This window comes from Alosa alosa, chromosome 19 (genome assembly GCF_017589495.1).
Source record: "Alosa alosa isolate M-15738 ecotype Scorff River chromosome 19, AALO_Geno_1.1, whole genome shotgun sequence".
Taxonomy (NCBI): Eukaryota; Metazoa; Chordata; class Actinopteri; order Clupeiformes; family Clupeidae; genus Alosa; species Alosa alosa.
The window spans coordinates 12,232,130-12,257,775 of record NC_063207.1 but is presented as its reverse complement, the minus strand read 5'-3'; the positions used below and the strand labels follow the sequence as shown (position 1 = coordinate 12,257,775).

Here is a 25,646-nt window from a genome sequence, read left to right as displayed (position 1 = left end):
GTGTGTGTGTGTGTCTGTGTGTGTGTGTGTGTGTGTGTGTGTGTGTGTGTGTGTGTGTGTGTGTGTGTGTGTGTGTGTGTGTGTGTGTGTGTGTGTGTGTGTGTGTGTGTGTGGGTGGGTGGTGTGTCTGTGTGTGTGTGTGTGTGTGTGTGTGTGTGTGTGTGTGTGTGTGTGTGTGTCTTGAAACATATGACTTGTCTGAAAAAGAAAGGAGAAGCCAAGGGCATGGAATGGAATGTGGGGCAGAGCAGAGCCAAGAAGACCAATGACCGAGAAAAAGACGGGAGGGAATGAAAGACAAGCATAAGGAGAATGAGAGAAGAGTGAGATGGAGGAGGAAAGCGTGAGAGAGAGAGAGAGAGAGAGACAGAGAGAGACAGAGAGAGACAGAGAGAGAGAGAGAGAGAGAGAGAGCAGGGGAATAGAAGGGGAATGACCTCCACCTGTTCTTGTGAATTAATGTCAGACAGGACAGGCGCTGGGCCTGAGCACTGCTCCCTCTGAGACCTGGCCTTGTGCTCTCACTCTCTCACTCTCTCTCTTTCTCTCCCTCTCTCTCAACTATGCAGGCCCTGCACACACACTCTACACACACACACACACACACACACACCCCAACATATCGTAAAAACACACCAACACATGACACACAATCCACATTGACATACAAACACATCAGCACATAACAGACATCCCTCACACACAACCTACACTGACATATATACACACACACACACACACACATACACACACACCTCACAACACACATGGAGAGACATACTCATGCATGGACAAACCACACACACACACACACACACACACACACACACACACACACACACACACACACACACACACACACACACACCTCACAACACACATGGAGAAACATACTCATGCATGGACAAACCACACACACACACACACACACACTCTTCACCTGCTTGTAAGTCATTCCTGTTCATAAGAAAGATGGAAAGGAGGAGATAGAGAGGATATAAGGAGAGAGGGAGAGATGGAAAAGAGGAGATAGAGAGGATATAAGGAGAGAGGGAGAGATGGAAAAGAGAGGGAAAAATAAAACAGAGTGGATCATGAGGAATGGACAGTGAGGCGGAGAGAGAGAGAGAGAGAGAGAGAGAGAGAGAAAGATAAAAAGAGTGATCCAAAGAAGTACCAGCTGCTAAAACAAGTCATGAAAGCTAGTGTTAGGAGGCTATGTGTGGGGTAACCATTCTCATTTAATGCCTCCACATTTGATGTGGTGCGCTCCGCCTTTTGTTTTCCCGAACCCAAAGCTATTGTGTTCTCTTTGGCGGCAGTCCAGAAGGTTTTTTGGATGTTTTGTGGGCGCCAGCATCTGTCACATTGTGTGATGGCGACGGTGTCTCATGTTTGATACCGTGTAACTGTACTGTGGAAATGCCACTACATCAAGTTTAGATGCTGCAAAAGTGACACGAGGGAGGGGTGATAATGGCAGCACACACACACACACACACACACACACACACACACACACACACACACACACTCCTGTCCTCCCCCAGTTTTGTGTTTTTGTGTGCCTCGGCATCCAGTCCTCTGTTTATTCGGACTCACGTCTCTCCTCTGATTAAGAATGCAAATCCAAGCTTTTTGTCCATCTGCCTTGCCGTCAGGAGAAGGGTGTATTCAATTAAATAAACATCAGTCGCTGCTGTGATGTCCCTCCATACACACACACACACACACACACACACACACACCCTCTCCCCTCTCCCTCTCTCGTTTCATCTGCTGACGCCGCCTCTACGGCGAATCAGCCAAGGCAGCCGGCCACATCTCCAGCGCCGGAAATGTAAACGTTAATGAGAAGGTTTAATGCGGTTGTGTCACTCTCTCTCTCTCTCTCTCTCACTCTGTGTGTGTGTGGCTACATACTTTTTTCTCTCTCTCTCTCTCTGAGGAAAAGGGAAAATATTTGTGATTCAATATTATTTATGATATGAAACATGACTCTGAGAAAGATTTTGGGATTTGGTGCATGGTTTTCTCTGCCTCCTCCTCCCCTCTCCTCTCCTCTCCTCCTCTCCTCTCCCTCTCCCTCCTCACCTCCTCTCCTCCTCCTCTCCTCCCTCCTCCTCTCCCTCCTCCTCTCCTCTCCTCTTCTCCTTTCCTCCTCCTCTCCTCTCCTCTCCCTCTCCTCCCTCTCCTCCTCCCCTCTTCCTCTCCTCCTCCTCTCCTCTCCTCCTCCTCTCCTCTCCTCTCCAAGTCCCAGTGCTTTCCCTCCCCAGATGGCAGGCAGGATTTGCTCTTTCCTCCTCGTGTCCTGTGCCAGGGCCAGGCTTGTGTGCAGCAGCACCAGTGCTTCTCCGAGATATTCTGGTTGCTGTGCAGGAGAGTCCCTCAGGATCAAGGGGAGCAAATTGAAGTCATACCAGAGTGCAGACCTGTAAACTGTCTGCTGGTTGGAGGAGAAAGGGGGAAGAAGATAGCAGCCAGCGTTTGTTTTAGGCTTTGTGTACATTTAGTTTTCTCCTCAAAGTGCAATAAAATAGCATCCGTGGATTATCGTGATTATTCTGAATGTCACATTTCAGAATAGATTAGAATTGGTCTAATGACTCGGATTACCATACAGGAACAGATTATGTTAAAAATGGCCATATAATAGTACCATGCAGTGAGTATCGATAGACATCACGAGTTTCATCTGTACTTGTCTGTGGTACTAGACTGTACTCGACTGTGGTCAAACAGAGCTGACGAATCCTGTGGTCATCGCTCATTGATTTTAATAAGTTAGTGCAGGTAAAAATTCTCTGAGCCTGTTTTGGTTCTGGCTGGATGGACCAGGGAGAGAGAGAGAGAGAGAGAGAGAGAGAGAGAGGGTGTGTGAGGGAAAAAAAGCAGTCATAACTTACTGTGCAATTACTGAAGTAGGTACGGCTCCATCAGACCCATTCTCCATCATGAAATCAGAGAGGGGGTGTGGACAGAGCCGCCATAAATAAAAGAGCCGCTCCTCGTCCCCGTTAAGACAAATGTTTTTAATCATCTGATGTGTTCATTTATCCACCGGCCCCAACTTTAAGCCCTTAAATGAAGCCTGCGGTGTGACCATAACCTCGCGTGGAAACGTCCATCAATCCTCTTTTCGTTCCACACACTCTAGAGGAAAGATTGGCTCCGCTGAAGTGCTGTAGTGGTTGTCCCTTTGAACATAGGACAGGAACGTTCACACTTCTGCAGATGAGAGAATGTGAGGATAGAAACGGAAGCAATTCTATTTTGTTCTGTTTTGTTTTATTTTGGTTTTTAGAATATTTCCTTAAATCTCATTCAGGTCATTTCGGTGCAATGAAATACATGTTTACAACTCAGTTTATTTTAAAGTAAGTAAACACATAGATATTAATGTACTGTTGCAGATTGTAAGATGAACACGGAAGCTGTGGTTCCTTCAAACGCCTCAAGTATGTCTGTATGTGAATATGAGATGCCTGTGGAAAGCCAATGGCTGCTCTTGAAGACAACAAGACTTAGCCATCTTGTAGCTATAGGCACAGGCCAAGCCCAGCCAGGCACTCCCTCACTTCTCCCATTAAGTGGGAATTAGGAGGAATCCTCAAGCACCAGCGTATTCTCCCCCAACCAAAGAGCGCTCGTCCCAACCCTCCAACTGTTGCGGAGCCGCCAAACATTAAACAGCCCTGCCAGAGGAACAAAGAAGCTAATGACAGCTTAGCTGCTCGAAAAGATTGAAAATTCTGTCACAGGGAAAAAAACCCACAAGATCACTGGAAGAGGCAGGCATCAGAGCTTTTGAAAGACAAAGGCCGGATCAAGCGGTCTCCAGGCTATTAGAAGCCAGTTTTATTTAAGCTTATTTGGCTGATAAGGTTGTCAGAAAAGGCTTTTTATCAGCCTAGTGTAGCAGGCATTAGGCATTACTACAGTGTTCCCATGCCTGGGGATTGGCGCTGGAGCTTTTGTGGGAAAGTCTTTTGATTCACGCTGAAAGGAGGAGAAGGAGGGAAAATGGCCACTTGTTTCCACACAGAGAAAGACCCAGCCCCTGTGTTGTTGAGTGAATGTGGCTGCTGGCACTGGTTAAGTGGCTGAGGAAGACTTGGGGACCGCCTGGCTTTGTGCACACAATTTTGGGTTAGGTTCCATTTCAAGTATTTTTCTCTTTTTTTTTTTCTTTGCTTTTGAGTAATTAGGCTGGTACATATTGATATTTAATGTGGATTCTTTGATATGAAGGAGCTGTTAGACCTAAATGCAAAATAGCCAATTGAAGACGACTGTGAATAACAACATGTAGAAATATTGTCAAATTATGCCAAAATAACAACAACAAAAAACAGACCTGTGGTGAACAAAATGTTACAGTTGGGTTAAGCAGTTATTCATACTCCAGAGTTAAGCAGTTAGTCATACTGCCCATATTCACTGATTAAAAACATGTGTGATTTCTGATATATGTATGTTTGTGTGCATACTGTACTCTTTTGACTGTCATTGGGGGATAGCAAATTGGATTGTAGATTAAAGTTTGCAATTAAACTTCTGAAGGCTTAAGATGCCATAAGTGTGTATCAAATGGTCTAATGCAGCACAGTGAAGACATGCCTGAAGTCCTCACACAACAAGCATAATGAGAGAGAAAGGAGCAGATTGTCCACAAGCAGCAGATTGTCACAACCTCCCTGACAAGACCGACCCACTCTAACAGGGAGAGTGGGTCGGTCACATAGCGTCTGCTGCAACAATTAGCTGCCACTGTAATCAGTGGAACTGGCTACAATAGATGTGGTAGTGGCATGTACATTCAAAAAAATTAGACCAGTCCTCTAAAACTATTTTTTACGCTCTGCAAACAGATCACTTCAGCTGCGGACCTGGTGTAGCCCAGATGTAGCCCAGGTGTAAGCGCTAACATATGTGACAAAGTTGGAATTCCTCCTGGCCCACAGCCCTGAGATGGTCATGCCCAGACTGTCAGGACCGCTCCCTGACCTAAGCGTGTCCTCCTTTCTCCCTCTGTCAGCCATGGCTCTGTTCATTGTGGGAAATAAATGCAGATGTTTATTTGCAGCTTTTGTGTGGCCCTCCAACCACCCTCTCTCTCTTTTTTTTTCTTTCTCTCAGAAGTAAAACGCTTTTATGGCAACCAAATTTTCACGTCCATATAGATTTCTTCCAACCCCCACCAGCACTGCCACCACCAACCTACCCACCCCTCTCTTTTCGGCTGTTTGTTGTTTAACTAGCTTTTATAATGCCAGCCAGATAAGAGCAAACAGCAAACAGGTCTCCTCCCCAATAAACCAGGAAATTATCACCCCCACTCTTCCTCGTGACACAATTTGTCAAACTCGCTGATAGGAAACAAATTCTATTCATAAGGCTCCCCTCCCCTTGGCACCAGTGTGATTCGGTAGCAATTCAATTATAGTTTTGCGAGATAGTGAGCCCAGAGAGAGAGAGAATCCAGGGGCTGACAAGAAATATGACAGGACAGTTACAGAGTGTTTATGCAATTAAACTTTCACTGACAATACCTGCCGAATGATGAATGCTCCGGTGGAGGTGTGTGTGTGAACAAGCGGCGCCCCACAAGAATTGCACATTTTTCATTATTTTACAGCTGCTCTGATCGCCCAGGGATGGCTGGGAGAGAGAAAGAGAGAGATTGAGAGAGAGAGAGAGAGGGATGCAAAAGAGGAGTTTTTTGAGCTGAGAAGGGTGAGCTAGAAGTGGAGTGTGTGTACAGGAGAGAATAAAAGATTGAAGGAGATGCAGTGGGAGAGATAACAGAGGAAAAGAGAGTGAAGAGAGAGAGAGAGATAATAAAGAGGAGGTGTTTAGACTGGGAGGGTCAGGGAGAGGTGGATAGTGAGGATGAGAATTTAACTGATCTAATTTGACTGATGTAGGCACTGACCCATACAAAGTCATTACAGATTTCTCAGATCAAGGATTCGATTTGTCCCTAAACATTTTTGCAAAACGACTTTTGATTTGGCACAGGAGGCAGCCATTAATTTATTTTTCATGGAACCAAAATCAGAGACTTGTCTCAGAAAGCAGGTAGTTCCTATAGTATTAATTGTATGTACATTGTGTTGTATATGTATATGTATGTATATGTGCTTGAAAAGGAAATTATGAATGCACAATTAACTTTATTTCTAAAACAGATTATCACAAAAAATATTAAATTGTGTAGTTAAGATTTATTTGCTGTCAGCAAACCTTTTCATAACTTGAATACACTGCATATACATATTTTTTTTTTAAAAGATATTTTTCTAAATTGTATAAATGGATGAAAATATTAATAATTGTAATCATTACTGAAGTTTCAAACATTAACAGTTTTTTAATTGCTTGGCTAAAAAAGCAAACATAAAAATAAAAGACAACCTGGTACATACTGTAAAGCCCCAGAAACTCTTACTTATGAAGTCAACTGTTATTTTTGGCTATATTCTGAAACCCTACGCTGTATTTATTTCTGAGAATCTTTGCATTTTGATATGCCCTTATCACTCCTAGCCCATTGGCACAGGACGTTCAGATCTCAGTGCGCTGCTGCCGAGTGGATTTGATTTCAAAGACTCCCTCTCTGTCCTTCTATCTAATTGAATCAGATGAGTGTGTTTTTATCCGTCTGAAAGAGCTGCACTATCTCCTCCCGGCGTCAGCATTTATAACCACATGACAGCACTCACACCTTACCGGCTACAAAGTGATGGCTCGCTTTTTTTTGTTACAGTTAAATATATGTTGAGCACACTCAACACACACAAGAGGCATTCCTGTCTGTTCCTGTTGCGCACAAGATCAAACTGTTTAAACAAAGTAGTAGTAGTAACATGCCTGGGGCCATGAAAGTTTCCATACACACACATAAGATAAAACACACACATACATTTTGTATGTGAGAGAAGTATTGGCAACCTTCAAAAATCTCATTCGCATTTTTACAATTATATGCAACATAGGGTGTCCAACTTAGGCATGATGAAAACATAACAGCAGTCTCTATCGGTACGCTAAGGCAACTTCTTTGACTTCTAAGATTATTAGGTTAACCTGTCAAATGCACCACACCTCTCTTAAAGCCCTTTCATGTAGCGGCGCATTTGGTGTTTACCTTTTTGACACGCTTCAAAGTAAAGCTCGTGAAGTGGATTTAACAGGCCCAACTTGTTTTGACCTTGTGTACAGGCTACCCAGCCCCCACACACACACACACACACACACACACACGCACGCGCACACACACATCCCTCCTTTTTTTAATACTCGCCGCACAGCGGTCCTTTATTGTTGGTCATCATCCATGCTCTGTGCCTGTTATTAGTGTACTGAGCCATGTCAAAACTCCACCGAGGATTCCACGCACGCGTTTTCCACCCAAAGATCAAAACGAAGGTGAGGTGTTCTTTTTAATTAATCATTTGTCCTTCAAGCGCCAAAGTTTTCATTTTTTTCTTTCTTTCTTTCTTTTCTCTCTCTCTCTCTCTCTCTCACACACTTTCATGCTCTCTCTCTTTCTTTCTCTCCTTCTCTCTCTCTCTCTCTCTCACACACTTTCATGCTCTCTCTCTTTCTTTCTCTCTTTCTGCGGTGTATGTTCTTGGCAGATAATTAGGGCCCACAGTTCATCTAATTCCACTTGAGAGTCGGTTGTAGTCACCTGCTTCTTTTGTATGGGTAATCTTTGTCTTGTAAGAGTGGGTCCCTGAAGAGTTATCTGCTCTCGTGAAGAATGAGAAAATGTGTCTTTTTTTCCCCCACCCCTCCCCATTGTCTACCAGCACCTTCTAAACTGGTAATGGTATGCAAGTGGTACACACACTTAGATGTACACACAAACACACTCACACACACACATTAACGCACACACACACACACACACCAACACTCCACACTCGGAACTCGAAAGTACACATGCGCGCAAACACTCACACACACACACACACACACACACACACACACACACACACACACACACACAAAACACACTTGGCGCATTGATAGGGAGGTGTTGATTTTTAGGTGTATATGGATCTGAAAGTAATCCTATTAATTCAAAGTGAATAACAAAGAGTAGCAGGCCTTTTCCCATGTCGTTCCATTTATTCAACCTGCTAGTGTTTTGTTCTTCCATCATAATTATTTCCAAGTCAGATCCACGCTGATTTCCTGGAGGAGTTGCGTACCTCAGCCCAAGTTAAAGAACAGAGGCGGAGGGGATAATTCACACTATTCCTCTGGGGTGCTAGGCTCTGTTTTTCCAAGGACATTTTTATTACAAAGCTGATGGAATTTGCATATTAATTCATTTCTTTCAATTTTTAAGATTAAATGTTGTCAACATGTATCAGTGCACGGCTTTGACAGACCTGATGAAATGGGTCAGTCAAGCTTGAACATTATGCAGGCGAGCCGCCATCTGCAGCCCTCCTGCCCCAGAGCACAGAGAACTGCCTCTCTCTCTCTCTCTCTCTCTCTCTCTCTTCTCTCTCTCTCTCTCTCTCTCTGTTCTCTCTTTTTTCTATCTCTCTCCTCTCTCTATTACTCTTTCTCTCTGTCTCTCTCACTATTGTATTTCTCATCCTTTCATTCTTTCTCTCATTCTTTTTTCTCTCTCTCCATCTGTCTCTCTCTTCATCTGTCTCTCATGATATTTCATTCCTTCTCTCTTTTATTCTCTCTCTCTAACTCTAAGTCTCTCTCTCAATCATTTTTCTTTTTTTTTCCATTCTGTTTTTTTTTTTTTTTATTTTGTATGTTTATGGTTTCTCCCTCTTGTTCTTTTTGTTTGGTCCCTCTCTCATTAATTCTCGGTTTGTTGGTCGGCTTTCTCTCAGTCTCTTTCTTTTACTCTTTATGACTGGTGTCTTTAATGCTGTTGCACTGTCTGTTTTCAATTTGGTTATCTTTCTCTCGCTCGCTTGTTTTCCTCCTTGCCCACTCTCTTGTTCTCGTTCTCTCAGATGTATTTTCAGTCTTTCCCCCATTCTCTCTCTCTCCCTCTCTCTTCCTCTCTCTTTCTCCCGCTTTCTCTATCCCTCTCTCCCTCTCTCTCTCTCTCTCTCCCTCTCTCTTCCTCTCTCTTTCTCCCGCTTTCTCTCTCCCTCTCTCTCTCTCTCTTCCTCTCTCTTTCTCCCGCTTTCTCTCTCCCTCTCTCTCTCTCTTCCTCTCTCTTTCTCCCGCTTTCTCTCTCCCTCTCTCCTCCTCTCTCTCTTTCTCTCTCGTCTGTTCTCTCTTCTCTGTGGCTCTCTCTCTCAGACTTGCAGCTTGATTAAAGAGGAACACTTTGACTGGAGCAGGCTGGGGCTGGTGGGCTGGTGGGCTGGTTTTGACTGAATTGATATGCCAGATTTCATCAGGCTGTCGTAAGGGCTCTCCTCCAAATTAGAATGCCATTAAGAGCCCCCCTGATTCATAAAGTGCGTTTTCATGTTGCACAGCGTTTCGTCTTTAAGTGGGATGACCTCACGACCTTGTGGCTTTCTTTCACCCTCTTCACTTTTTGTGTGTGTGTCTGCATATGTGTGTGTGTGTGTGTCTGCATATGTGTGTGCATGTGTGTGTGTGTGCATGTCTGCATATGTGTGTGTGTGTGTCTGCATATGTGTGTGCCTGTGTGTGTGTCTGCATGTCTGCATATGTGTGTGTGTGTGTCTGCATATGTGTGTGCCTGTGTGTGTGTGTGTGTGTCTGCATGTGTGTAATGTGTATGTGTGTGTATGTGGGTGTGTGTGTGTGTGTCTGTGTGTGTCTGTATGTGTGTGTGCATTTGCGTGCGCTCATTGATGTTTAAGATTTTTAAATAGACATTATTATTTTGCGCCAGACATAATGGGGAATGCTGTTACCTTCTAAACCTCAGCTGCTACTGTCTCCACTGGGGGGGAGGGGGATCAATAGACAGGGTCCTTCTGGGCAGAGCCCTTGTCCTCTTATTGTCATTTTGATTTAGTTGTGGACGGAACGGCCGATATGTAATATCTATAGCCATTTCTGGAGCTCAGCTTTGATTAGCCCTGACCCAGAGAATCAGGGACCTGACATCCGGCGATGGCGTCGATGCGGAAAATCAGCCAGGACAAACGGGATTGAGATGTATGAAGCAAAGGGACCTACCTAAGGACAAGGACAGGAGTGGAGAGGAGAGGAGAGGACAGGAGAGGAGAGAAGAGAGGAAAAGGAGAGGAGAGGACAGGAGAGGAGAGAAGAGAGGAAAAGGAGAGGAGAGAAGAGAAGAAGGGGCAAGAAAGGAGAGGAGAGAAGCGGTGTGTATGCACAGGAGGTGGAAACGAGAAAAACAGGAAAGCGAAAAGGAGGAGCAGATATGGCTTCTCCTCTGTGTTTTAGAACAAAATATAAGAGGAGCAGAGAGGAGAGGAGATGTAGATAATAAATGATCAGAGGAGGAGGAGGAGGAGGAGGAGAAATGAGGAGAGGAGTAGAGAGGAGTGAGAAGGAGGGCTGTGGAGGAGAGGAGGAGCAGAGAGGAGAGGGGAGGAGGAGGAGCAGAGATGAGAGGAGAGGAGGAGGAGCAGAGAGGAGAGGGGAGGAGGAGCAGAGAGGAGAGGAGGAGCAGAGAGAAGAGGAGAGGAGGAGGAGCAGAGATGAGAGGAGAGGAGGAGGAGCAGAGAGGAGAGGAGGATGAGGAGGAGCAGAGATGGCGCCTCCGTTGTGTTTACCTGCGGTGAGCACGGTGCCGTGACAGCCGCTCCCCTCCTGGGGCCTCCGCTCATTACTTGTGACTGGAGTCGCCCCCTCGACAAGCAATATTACTGTTTCATCCTGTACACCTGTTTATCCCGCTCTCCCTCAGCCAGCCTGATGCACACACACACACACACACACACACACACACACACACACACACACACACACACACACACACACACACACACACACACACTCACACACACACACACACACACACACACACACACACATATAAACACACACACACACACACACACGCACACACACAAACACACTCACACACACACACGCACATACGCATACACACACACACGTACGCACACGTACGCACACACACACATACACACACACACACAACACACACACACACACACACACTCACACACACACATTCATGCACACACACATACGCACACACACACTCACACACACACACACACATACACACAAACACACACACACACACTCACGCACACACATTCATGCACACACATACACTCTCACACACACACACACATACGCACACACGCATAGGCACACACACATACACACGCACGTACACACACACACACAGACACACACACACACACACACACACACATATACACACAAACAGACATGCACACAGACTTTCGAAACCATTTAACTTGCCCCTGTACCACATAACTGGCAGGCTGAGAGAAAAATCCGGAAACCTTGACGGAACACGCTCATCCAATATGCTTCCTTTTTGGTCGAAATTTCACGGTCCCTGCAAGCCCATGATGAAGAAAGCCAGGGCAGGTTTGTGGGAAGAAAAGAAAACACAAACATACACACACACAGGCGCACACACACATACACACACACACACACACACACACACACACACACACACACACATTCACACTCCGCAGTATGGTTACCATGTACGAGAATTTTGTTGAAGAACCCAAGACAGCACAGAAAATGACCAATGGCAGGAAAGAGAGAGCGCAGTCCCAAAACTAGACCAACTGCATTTAAATGCGTTTTCATGTTGCTGTGCTAGAACACAGCCCTAAGCTCTGAGTGCTTTATCATGTGTTGACTGCAGCGCTGGGTGGCTAGGTGTCCCTTCAGCTGGAACAGGAGGCCAGTCTGTCCCCATTACTGATAAGAACTGACCGGCTTGTCGCAGCTGAACTCCCCCCCCCATTGCCCACCCCCAACCCACACACAAACACACACACACACACACACACACACACACACACACACACACACACACACACACACACACACACACATTTCCATGGTGATAATGCATCACTCGCATTGGCCACTGCCTCAATCCCCCACCCCCCAAACACACACACACCTTCAGAGGGTGGTGGGTGGTGGAGACCTAACTCACCTGAGGCTAGACCGTTATCTCATTCCTCCCCTCGATCCACATCAGCCCCCAGCAGACCCACCTGAGGGGCCTTAAAGGAGCCACTGGATGACCACCGCCAGACACACACACACACACACACACACACACACACACACACACACACATCAACACACACAGCGACTGTCCTTCTATCTTACAGCGTAGGCCAAAGGGCCATGGAGAGTCCAGACGTAAACAGCCATCATGTCTTCATGTATACATGGACACTTATGTACACACTTGTATACTTGTATACTTACAGTATGTGTGCACTAAATGCTCATACTACACACAGACAGATACATTTGTGTGGCTGCTTCAGTGGGCGGAAAAGCACGGACCCACAGTCTAGTCCTCCAGTCCTATCAGACGTCACGTCAGTCACTGCACCTGGCTGCTGGCTGGTCCAGATCTGACCGATCTCACATTCGTATCACACAGCATTAGCAGCAGTCTGAAAAAAAAAAAAAAAAAACGCGGAGGGAAAGAGGCCATATCAGATTAGATGGGGTCAGATCTATGAGATATTCATCGGCTCGTTTTGGACTCCTCCCATCCCCACGCCGGGCTTCGCTGTGGCAGATAAGACAGAAATTCCATTTGCTGCTCCTCTCTTGTCAATAATACTGTCAGTTTTCTCCGCGCGCCAGCGCAGCCTCGGGCTGGCACACTGACAGCGGGGGGATGGGTGTCTGAGCTTAACCTGCCCAAAAGAGGAACAAACTGCACTGAGTGCGCCCGTCTCGATTCCTCCACGATAAAGCCTAGCTGGTCAAAACAGTTTCCTCTCATAGGCCATCATGAGGTGGCGTAGAATAGATGTGTTTAGGTCTCGAGGATACTACTACAGTAGTACTATTCTCTGTGTTCTACCCAACCCAACATCACGTTGAAATGAACAGTTTCACAGTCGGATGTTTCAAGTGAGTGTGACCTGATGTTTAATGATGTACTTAAAATAGGCCTATCTGGAAGCACGACACACAGAGTTAAAAAGAGAACATCTCTATTTAAGTCAATAGAGCTGTTTTACAAATCATGTGCTAACTCCAACTTCATCAACCCCCCCACACCCCCCCCCCCCCTTTTCCCATTCCCATTCTAAGGGTGAAATGCTCATTTTCCCATCGTATGTTTTTGCGGCCCTTAATTGATATCTTCTGTTTATGGTTATTGCCTTCCTGCTATCCCCCCATTTAGCCATAAATGTTTGCCTCCATTTCCGGCTGTAATTACACCTTGACACGCTGATTGCTGACTCAGGCTGTGATCTCTGCCGAGGAGACGCATCACCTCACTGATGTTTACCTTTTGCTTTCGTTGGAGGAATTTGTCGCTGTCACATAGGCTTTTTACTCAGAATGGAGGACCTGCCATTTGCAGGAATGTGCTTTAATCACATGTAAGTGGTTTGTGGGGGTTAAGCCCTTTCATAGATATCTTCCTGTTTAATGATGCGATCATAATTGTGCATCTTCACTTTTTTATTTGTTTGTTTGGTTGTGGTGACAGTATTTTGAGAGCATGTTCTTTTCTGCTTGTAATTACAGGTCCATGTAACCTTTTCAGTTGTCAGTTGACAGTTTTACCGAAATGTTTGGCCAGTTCTAAAAACATTTTGAGGTGCAAGACTAGTGTGACCTACCTGATGTTCCTTGTGATGTGCAAAAGTGTTGATTTAGCTGTAACATACGTCAGTGCAGTGGATGTTATGGTATGTTATGATGATGTCATTACAATTTTTTACAATTAGCAAATGTGCCGAAATATTTTATGAAACATGTCAAATAGCAATTGTATGTAGCATACCACAGTGACTATACTGATGATAACAACATCACTCTATTTAATTAATCAGTATGGTTGTCTAATCTGACCTCTTCTTCCACAGAAAGGTTGACCAATCAGTGATGAGGTGTTATAGTTTCTCTAAACACATTGCAGCATTTCTAAGTGTCAACATACTATTCAGAATAGGTTCCAAGTGATAGCTTCTATATAGGGGACTAGAAAGTACCATGCACACACACACACACACACACACACACACACACACACACACACACACACATACACACACACACACACACACACACACACACACACACACACACACTCATCAAACCAAGTTGAAAAATGACCTCCATATAGCATGCAGTAACTCCATATGAGGCTAGCCAGCAGTGCCTTCCAATTAGTGCGGCGGCCCCTCACCATATACATCATTACTAATGTAGAGAAGGAGGCCTCCATCCATCAACAGGGCCAGACAGGAAGCCCTCCGGTCTGAGATGGCATACAGGCAAGTGTGTGTGTGTGTTAGTGTGTGTGTGTGTGTGTGTGTGTGTGTGTGTGTGTGTGTGTGTGTGTGTGTGTGTGTGTGTGTGTGTGTGTGTGAGTATGGTGCCTTATAGTGTTTGTATGAGGGTTAGTGAGAAAGTGTGTGTGTGTTTGCGTGTGAGTGGGAGAGAGAGATAGATAAATAGAGAGAGAGAGAGGGAAAGAGACTCTGTGTGTGTGTATGTGTCTGTGTATCCATGTGCCACTGTATGCACACATGAGCTGTAGCTCACCTCACTGCATCCTGATTTATGCATGCACTAAATGCTCAACCTCCTGAATTGGTGCTAATATTTCTATAAATGTAAATTGAGGAATATCAGGCAGAGCTGGCATGCTTCCATGGGACCTATAAGTCATTCAACAGGACCAGAGGTTGTGCGTTGGCATTCTGTATTGGGCACGCTGTGCCATGTAGTGCAAGAAGCAATGCAGTGGTCTAGGGGGGTAAAGTGAGAAGACCAATAGCTGTGCTAGGCTCAGTTATTGATGGTCAACACTCATCAACCCTTAGAGTAATACTTTTAAAATGTCATCGTTTACTCCCCCTCCGACAAACGCCTTTCCAGAGGCTTCATCAGGAAAATTAATTCCAGTGCCCACTCCAAAGCCATAAATAAATGGCCATGCGCAAATAATTTTCCTCTTTAAAAAAAAGGGAAAAAGTCATCTGAAATATTGCGATTTTTATGTGAAAACCTGACTCAGAGGTTAGTTCAGGGAGATAGTAGGTTGTTAGCCTTAAAGGGAAAAAAACATCTGCTGGTTTGTGATGTGGATAAGACCACATTCTAAAAGGTCACTGATTTACAAGTTTGATTGTAAATATGTTTATGGCATCTCTGTGATCTGGCTACATTCATAAGCGCTTTACAGTGTCTCTGAGGAGAGCAAACGCATCTAGTATTACCATCCGCTGTAAAGACTGAAATGCATGAAACATGCTAACAGAATTTATTGCATATTTTTAAAAGGAGAATTCCCTTATGGCTGTAATGTTCTCGGTAACTGATCAGCCCAATTAGTGTATATGCTACTTAGAGATGTTAATCATTACACTTACATGCACACACACACACACACACACACACACACACACACACACACACACTCCCACACTCAAATACACATGCATACACAAACACATACTCTCAATACACACCCACACACATGTAGAGGTCATTTGCTCTCTTGCATGGCAATACATAGATTGCATTGGTTGTGGGTGTCTGAATGTAAGCCTTTACACCAAGGGGGTTTCCCTGTAGATTTAGTAAAGGCTCTCATTACAGACAATAAAGGCAATCCAAAAATATATTTTAGCTGTTTGTTTCTGTAACATTAACATCTACTTTGGCCCATCATGTACAGTAGCTTAAGGATGTCCTCATCCTTAAAGGAATCATCCTTTTATAGTGTCCTCCCTCCACAAGTCATTTGGTCATTCTTTCATTCAACACAAGTGTGTGGATAGCTCCTCTGTGAGTTCATTGCAGCTGCAGTGTCATCCAATCACAATTGAAGGCTCTGCTTGACATGCTCTCCTATTGGCCACAGATACTCAGTATCCTGCCCTGTGGTCCACTATGGTGTTATAAGTCAATATAGAGGTCTACAATGTCCTTGTTATATTATACCGTTAATAACAGGGTTTAACACTAATTATCAGTGAGGGCCGCATTTGGGGACTTACATTTGCCCTATGCCTTATTCCAACCCTAAACCCAGCTCTTGTACAAATTAGTCAAACTGATAACATTTCAAATGTTATCAGTTTGATACGCTTGTGCGGTTACAGTGTATCAATGGAACTGGAAATGTGAAGTGTGACCAAGCATTTTAATTGTCACACCTTACTTAATACACAGTAATAACAGCAAGACCTTAGAATAGTGGTCTCCATTCATTGATCATAACGTTATGTTGAAGTATTTCTTTCTTTGACTTGGTGAGGTGCTCCTTATGAGTCGCGTTTTCCTCATTTTTCTTCCAAGCATAGATGCATGCTTGCCCGTGGTAGCATTTTAGCACTTCCCCAGAAAGCATAGATGCATGCTTGCCCGTGGTAGCATTTTAGCACTTCCCCAGAAAGCATAGATGCATGCTTGCCCGTGGTAGCATTTTAGCACTTCCCCAGAAAGCATAGATGCATGCGCACCCGTGGTAGCCCGTTGACTCCGGCATTGCCAAAACCCAAACATCGGCCCAACCCAGTCCCAAACCCATCATCACCAGCCGAGCTCTGCCGCGTCCCCCTCTTAGAACCCATCGGCCCGTTTGCCCCCTAATGAAAAAGCTCTCGCTTCAGAGGGCACCTCTGATCTCGCGCTAGTCAAACACAAGCCAGTGTCTGACTGACAGTTCCGATCTGAAGCATTTAAGTGTAAGTTTTGATCTCGCAGCCTTTGATTAAAACTAATGAGCTCATTTAATTCAAAATGGGAATCTCTGATAAGAGAAATAAGGTTGATGTGATTGGATTAGAGAGGCGAATTAAACTCTCCAAACCCAAGTTTGTGCTTATACAGTGTGTTAAAAAGCTGTTGGCGTATTTCTGCTGTGCTGGATGATGAGAAAAATTTTCGGCGTAATTCATATTTAATCAGAAGAAATGAAATGACTAAATATAACATGCCTCTGCTTCTCCCCAGAGTGATAAAGGGCTAGTTAGATTTTAAATGACATTTAATTCATGTCCTCTTCAAAAAAAAAGAGCGAATGAGAATGAGAAAGCGAGGGAAGAGACAGGGGGATGAAAGAGAGAGGGAGACAGATGCGCACACACCCCTCCCTCTGATCGCTTTGTCTCTCGCTTTCTTCTTCTTCTTCTTCTTCTTCTTCTTCTTCTTCTTCTTCTTCTTCTTCTGTCCTTCTACCTCTTATTCTCAACACTCTCTGTTCATGGCTGTCTTTGTGGCGTCTTCGGACTTCTCCTCCAAAGCGCTTCTCCAAAGTCACTGTAGCCTTGTCATATGCAGAGCAGCAGAAAACTGGATTTTCCAGGTGTCCCGTTGGTAATCCCATTTCACTTTAATCTCTCGCTTCTGTCCACACCTTCAGACCTCACACACACGCGTGCACCTATGCACACACACACACACACACACACACACACACACACACACACACACAAGATGCACACCAAAACACATTAACATCCACATTCATTCATGCACACACACACACTCATACACACTCATGCTGTAACACACACACACACACACAATTTTCTCCTCAGTATTTTTCCTACAGTGTCGCTGAGAGAGGCATCTGCCAGTAAGAGGATAGTTCAGGGGTCAGGGGGCGAAGGGCATGAGCCACTCTGCTGTGTGCATTCAATCAAACCTCAATCTGTCAGGCAAATGGCTCCACTCGTGAGCGACACTCAAATCCTTGGGTTGCAATTCACAAAAAGCCCACTACAGTTTCAAATGCAATCAGTTTTTCATCATTATTTTTATTCTTGGGTAGTTGTGCCTGTTTATGTTAATATGAACTGTTAGAAAGCATGGTACAGCAAGCTTGGTTGTGACTTTGAAGAACTTTTACAACACAGTGATGCTGTGCATATTTCTTAAACCCTTGAGATTTTGAGAGGCCCACGTCCCCTCCCCTTACATAGAGAGTTAACTCTTAATCCAGAGTCAAACAGCAGGAGGAAGGGGAGAGGCGGCTGTTTGTTGACAACTTAGGAACAGGGTTTATATCAATCCAGAGGACCGCGTGCGGGCAAACTGAGAGAAAGTGTGCATGCTACTTTTAAAAGGTATTGAACTTCCCATCAAAGAGTTTGAGGCAATTATCGCATTAGACGAAGCATACATTGTTTGTTATTAGCGGTGATAATTAAAACCTTGTCAAACATTTATTGGCATTGTGTTTCTGCACTGAGTTGTGCTTTTCCATTAGGCAGCTAGCCACAGATGATAGAAACTCAATGAGAAGTTATTACAGCGCATCTCTGCAGCCTTCTCTTTTAATATCCCCCCACCTCTCCTGGGCTTTTTTGCACACCAATGCATTGGACAGGTAATGTAAAGTAATTGGATTTGTGTGTGTGTGTGTGTGTGTGTGTGTGTGTGTGTGTGTGTGTGTGTGTCTGTCTTTTTCCCCCCTCTGCAGTAGAGTCTACCAGTCCGAGTCTGTTGGCCCCTGATAACACCCTAGAACGTTCTTTCTTCATCCGAATGAAGTCCACCCTGACCAAGAGAGGCGTCCACATCAAGTCATCGGGCTATAAGGTAGGCTATGGCCAGAGAGTTCACAATGTTATCAAGACACTGGACGTCCTATTCCTCAGACATACATTCCAGGGAATGAGTGAAGGAATCAATCTAGGACTTCTAGTTGTCCACTTTAACTTATATTTAAATTCTTTATTTGGATATACCCAGGCACTGAATGAATGGCCCTCTACCACAATAGAAATGCAGCCCTTGCACTTTGGCTTCCTTGCCATCAAGACTAAATTGGAGAGAGTGATTTGTGTTGGATTCTCCATGTGTGTTCAGATTTGCAGTGCTAAGTGGCAGTAACCATCCAGAAGCTGCACTTAGACAGTGCACACATACCGTACCTTTAAGAAGTCTTTTATCATTATGAGACTCTGAATACCTTAACAGCCCCCCCCCTTCTACACACACTCAGTGGTGTAGGTGATAGTCTAAGCGCGGTGATGGCGCATGAGAGAGGAGAGGAGAGCAAGAGGAGTTGGATCAGGCCAGATTACATCTGGCGGTGGAGAGCAGGACCAATCTGGTGCGTCCTGCTGTTTCTCCATCTCCTGCTCCATCTCCAGGCCGACCATACGGGGCATTCCCGGCATTCCGCGGGCTTTACCCCTTAAGACAGGCTCCTCTCTGCTGCTCCTGCTGGGAAAGCGCTCTCTGAGAGCTACTTCAAGGGAAGACGTGGTGTAACTAGTGGTGAAACTTTGGAGCATTTCTGCTTTGATTAGTGGAGAGTTGTTGAGGGCGGGGAAGTACACTGACGTGAATACGTGACATGAACAAGTTTAGCTCTATTAATGGGGTAACATCAGGTTCAGAGATTTCAGACAAATAAGACTCTTCTGAGTATACAATGGACAGTACCTCCTCCTCATGGCTGAAATATGGCAGGACTATTACAGGAGCATTTAATACTGTTCAAAATACACAACCATGCTTAAAATAGCCCTATCTAACTTTATATCACTGTCTAAACATACTCATGTGAGATTATTTTAACAAGAACAAAAACACTGCATTTTGCCACCAAATATTCACCTTTTGCCATATTGTGTGATTTTGCAGTGAATGAACAACCATATGAGATGTTGTATATGTTGGGTATATAATGAATATAGCATTAATGTTAAGTTACAGGTTTATATCACTTATTAGAAGGGATTATGAATAGCTTATACATGCAGTCACATATATTTTATTGTAGTGTTTTTATTAGATCATTGATTGGAGAATTGGATCACTGAGATTTGACAAACAGCTGCAGAATAAACCTGTCACCGCAGGTGTTTGCCATTGGTGCTCTTCGGCGAGACACAGATAACACGAGCCTTCCTCCCTCCCTCCGAGAAAAAGAGCAGCCAAATGTCTTCCATCTTAGCTCCCTCCTCCTCCTCCTCCTCCTCCTCCTCCTCCTCCTTCTCTCTCTCATTCCCTCTCTCTCTCTTCATCTCTCCCCCTCTCCATCTCTCTCTCCACCGCTCCGTCTGATCTGTCCACCTGGTCACATGTTTGATGGAAATTCCCATGAAGTGGAGGGATTGGCGACCGTGGCGCATAAATATTCACGCATGCATGCGCGCATACATTACCGGCCAGACAAGGACACCTCTTATTACATTTACTTTAAATTAAGTCAACACTTGTGTTGTTACATAATACAGGGGGATATAAATTTTGCATGTCTCTGTGGCGGCGGTGGTGGCCGCCGAGCGGAGCGTGCCATGCCGCGTTCGCCCAGGCGCTCAGCGCCGTCCGCCAGACGATGGCGTCGGGCGTCTCGCATCATGCCTGCTTATCCCCGTCCCTCTCCAGCATGGAGGTCACTTCAAAGTGAATTCCTGGTCGAGGCTTAAGCCCGTGTTTTTTAAAAAGATCTCCATCTTCTTCCCCTCCCTCCTCCTCTCCTCCTCTCCTCCTCTCCCCTCCTCACCTCAATCCCCCTCTCTCCGCCCTTCCCGCCCCTTCCCGACTCCGCTCTCTCCTCGCCTCGTCCGATGCACTCATGCAAAGGTTCTCCGTCATTATTTGTGCTGTATCACATTTCAAAAGCACTCCAGAGAATCCCCTGGCGAATAGATGAATCTGATTTCTTATGTATACCTCCTCTATATTCACTGGCAGAGACAGGCGGGGAGGCAGGGCAAGAGGGGAAGAGAGAGAGAGAGAGAGAGAGAGAGAGAGAGGGAAGAGGGAGATGGGGGGCATTGTGTGCTGAACCATGAATTATAAAAATTGATCCCTTTGTTATGTTGGCCGGTATTAAATTGAGATATGCTATTCGTCTGGCTCGCAGAGCAGCCGTTGAGAAACTCTGGCCGTGTCAGTTTGCATTTGGCTGCTTGAGCATATTTAATGTTTTTGCCGGGGCTTATGATGTTCTTGCCAAGAGCACTCCTGCAGCAATTCACGGCCAGCACGGGGCTTTGTGGCAATTTCTTCAGAAGTTGTATTTTTCAAACTAACTTTTGATGCCCCCCAGCTTTGTGCTTCTGAAAAGATCATTTCCATTTTGTATGTTTTTAATACATTTGAATGTTTATTTATTTAAGTCGAGGGTCCTTTATGCCCATTCGAGGGAGCTCGCCCGTTCTCCATTTTGCACGGGCTTGTGTTCTCTGGAGTGTTGCAGTATTTACCGAGAACAGTGGAAGGGTGATCGTTGTTTTAATTTTTCATCAAGCAATTAGGCATCTTCTTTTCATTCTTTATTATACTCTGATGTCTTATTGAAATGTGCTAGTGGTCTGTCAAGTGCGTGTGGACGTGCTGTTCATTTATGTGTGTGTGTGTGAGAGAAAAGAGAGAGAGAGAGAGAGAGAGAGAGAGAGAGAGAGAGAGAGAGACAGCCCATAGCTGTTCCCAGGTCTGTTATTGCCTGAAACATTCTCTCCCAGTTCATGTTACATTTAGCTGTGTCTACAGCCAGTTTGTATCACTGTGTTTTGAAAGACTTTCCCGGCATTCTCCTCTTGAAAAAGGTATACCACATCATTAGGTGAACTTTAAAAGCTCTTACGTTCTTGTTTTTAATTTCACTTAGCTTAATGTTTAATTGACTCACGAAGCTCAGAGATACAGTCTCCACCTTTTGCTGAGAGCATCTAATTTAAAGCATCAGAACATGTCAAAAAATCATACACAGGTCTTATCTATTTTCTAAGGCATGTCCTTATATGATTCTCCCTCCTTGAATTGTACAAATAGTGCACCTCCTTTGTTGAATTCATTTGGAACACATCATTGGTTTTGGCCACAGATTTGTCTGCATGCTGCCCATGAATAAATCTTTCAAAACCTCAACTGACTAACATAAACTTCAAACAATCTCTACACTTCCTGTAATTTTGTGTGACTTTATCTTTTTTTTTGTCGTATTTTCTAAGTGAGGAAACATAGTTGTTTGATCTTCAAGCTCCCTTTTGCCTCTCCCTTGTCAGCTCGATGTTTCAAGGTGTCTGCATGATGTTGGTACTCAAGTGCCTCGCAAAGGCACCTTGTGTAGGAATTGGGGGAGCAACCTTCCCGCCTCTGCACGCGCGTTAGTCGGGCGGTTTGGGGTTGCCTGGGCCCAGCAGAGAGGGCACAGGCATTAGAGATCCCCAGTGGCCAGGATACATGCTTGTCTAGAGCCGCTGTCTTCACCAATGATGCTAATAGCATCTGAGCAGTTTCTGAGGTGAAGCTATGAAAAGGCTGGTGTCAAAAGTGTGTGTGTGTGTGTGTGTGAGTGAGAGAGAGAGTGTGTGTGTGTGTGTGTATGGGGGGGGGGGCTACAAAACAATTCCTGCTGGCTTCTCCCTGGCCTGATTAAAATGGATGGATCTGAAAGTACAGTGTGCCCTGCCTATCCAGTCAATTCCTCCTCTGGGCAATACCGAAGCTACAAAGACTTTAAAGCTTTTTGCAAAAACTTTAAAGCGAGAAATAGGTTATTAGTTTCCTTTCTCTTTTTTTTCATCTCTGTCATTGCAGAAAGAGAGGAAGTGGGAGGAAACACATACACACATACTATCCTCGCTTTATTGCCTTGATATATAGTGCTTGTGTTATATTTAGATGTGCATTAAAAATTAATCACGGTCGACTTAATGAATTGCCCTTCAGCAATGTGACTATAGTGATTTGCGATACATTTGTGTGTTCACAGTCCACCACTTCTCTTATTTTCCTTTCTTAAATGTTCCCTCTCTTTCTCTCTCTTTCTCTCTCACTCACTCACTCTCTCCCTCCTCCTCCTCATTCTTCCCAGGTCATTCACGTCACAGGCAGACTGAGGATAAGAATGGCACTGACCCACAGTCGATCGGTGCCCAATCAGATCATGGGCATGGTGGTGGTTGCACATGCCTTGCCCCCTCCCACCACCATTAATGAATGTTTGTGACGCGGGTCATAGACTCAACATCATATACTGCCAGATGTTTTGTGTTTTGTAAAAGCTACTGTTAAAGGAGTTTTAAATCAATATGGACCTCAACATCATATACTGTGAAAACAGGTGAGGCACTGAATTAAAATATTTAGTCTTTTTAAAGTAGTAAAACTGCACAAAATCTTACCAATTAAGGTTGAAGCATTTATTTAAAAAAAGTTTTATAATTTGTCTTAATCAATATGACTACTTGTGCTCTACATCAAAGCAATGATTTCCTGTGGGTAAACATGCCATTTTTATATAGAGATGGAACAGGGTCTGCCCAGTATTCTATACTTGGAACCTTATTATTGGATGTCTCCAAACGTGTATCATAGCAGAGAGCCTGAATATTATGAAAGACATTGTACTGTATGAACAAAGTAGACTAGTCTGTGAGAATATTCTGAAGTAATAGACCGTTTAGACCTTAACAGTCAGGCCATGGTAAGCTGGCTGAGAGTTCAGCAGATCCATTAGCCCACACTGTCTGCATTTGAGTGGGTTATAAGGGCTTTCGTCAGTTTCATACCTCCAGGTGTCCCCTAAAAACACAACGCTCCGTTCTCTATGCTCTCCGAAAGAGAATTGAAAGGACTTCACTCTGCGCACACGGCCCCCTGGTGCTGAACATGTCCTCTTTTCCCCTCCCCGTTTCAGAATTAGCGACTACATGGACCTGACGCCAGTGGACATCGTGGGGAAGAGATGCTACCACTTCATCCACGCCGAGGACGTGGAGGGCATTCGGCAGTGCCATCTGGACTGTGAGTAGCCCAGGCCTCACCGCTAATGTGCTATCGGCCACGTCGCTAGGCTGCTGCCGGCACACACAGTGAGAGAGAGCGCGAGAGAGAAGGGGAGAGAGAGAGAAAGAGAGAGAGAGAGAGAGAGAGGGAGAAAGAGAGAGCGCGAGAGAGAAGGGGAGAGAGAGAGAAAGAGAGAGGGAAGAAGGGAGGGAGACATAATGGTCTACATCACAGAGAGCGAGCGGTCAGATTGTCTATTTCATTTCCCCTCATAAGCGGAATAGTTCGTTAATGTGCTGGTGCTGTTAACGAGCTTCCGAGTAATTATGCCACCGCAAGGAAATTGGTAACACCAAAGGAGTGAGAAAAGGGTAGCAAGCCATCATCTGTTGGACGGCATTAGGCTGTCAGTTCCAGCAAGGAAGTAAGACCTCTATCAACACATGTCAAAAAGTATAATTAAGAACATGTAGAATGAGTCTATTGAGGGGGAGGCTTACCAACGCACTATCGGTGTCTAAGCACCCTTGAGAAGGAATTCCAATGAGAGAAATGGGAGATATTTTTCACATCAAGGAATGTTATTCTTCTGAAGGATTTGAAGGTCCCAGCATAATCCGATTGGCTCAGTATTGGGACATAATGAGGAAGACAAACCCTCCTTCTGAACAGGCTGTTAACATGCTCAGCGTTGCACCTAAGCCAGCACTCCTCGGACAAGTATGCCTAAATTTACCCAAGTGGCACTAGCAGTCATCTCAACTGATTGATTTTGACGGCGATATGATCTCACCGGTGCCGAGTGTTCTTAGCTCGATCTGCTCTCACACTCCACACACACACACACACACACACACACACACACACACACACACACACGTGCAACACTCTCCAGTCCTTGCCACCTTAGGTTTGAGCCCCTCGCCTGAAAGAGAAATAGATAGACAGATCCAAAGAGAGCAAGAAAGTGAGTGAGACTAAGGGAGGGGGAGACAGAGAGAGAGAGAGAGAGCGAGAGAAAAAGAGAGAGAGAGCAGAAGTGCAGCACAGAGCACAGGCTGCTCTATTACAGTTATTATAATGGGTGTCAGCATGGCTCTTGAGCGTAATGGTCTGCCAATGTGACAGCTCCGATAATCCCCGCGAATGGCCTCTCCACGAGCGGCCGCCGCCGACAAGGGCTCTCGCCTGCCCGCTCCCCGGGACGGCCACCGCGTGTCAAAATAAAAGCCTGGAAGACAAATAACCCCTGAGATGGAGTAGTGGCACTTACGGTTGGGCTGGAGAAAGCCCCACAAGTCGTGTGAAATAACACATCTTAAGAATTTTTGTGTGCTCTTGAGTGGAGCTTTTGCTTTTTTTTTTTTTTTGGTCTTTATTTTTTAAGAGATCGCATCAAATTGGACATTAATCCTGGTTTTCTTTCTCGCCTCCCTATTGGATTCATCTTGTTCATCATTATATGAAGTCTTCTCTGAAGCCTCTTTGAACACACATCAGCTGCATCAACAGCAGGAGGTTCACATTGATGTGAACTGTGATGCTGTGTGAACACTATTTCAGTATCTTAAATAATTTGCTAAGTGTGCTCTGACAGCCAGTCTCCCCCATACACACACACACACACTCTCTCTCTCTCTCCTGCTCTCTCTCCTTCTCTGTCTGTCTTTCACTCTCTCTCCCTCCCGCTTCCTCTCTCTCTGTTTCATTCACTCTCCTCACACACTTTCTCACTCTTTCTCTCCTTCTCCCTCTTTTTCATTCCCTCTCTC

General features: G+C 44.9%; 1 protein-coding gene across 1 annotated transcript in view; it reads left to right on the top strand.

The window, feature by feature from the left end:
• Positions 1–25,646, top strand: part of LOC125284438 (neuronal PAS domain-containing protein 3) — a 274,366-nt gene that overhangs the window by 233,438 nt on the left and 15,282 nt on the right. Inside the window, 4 exon segments of the mRNA XM_048228381.1 lie at positions 18,605–18,723; positions 22,961–23,116; positions 23,118–23,209; positions 23,786–23,892. Coding sequence (XP_048084338.1) covers positions 18,605–18,723; positions 22,961–23,116; positions 23,118–23,209; positions 23,786–23,892 — 474 coding nt within the window.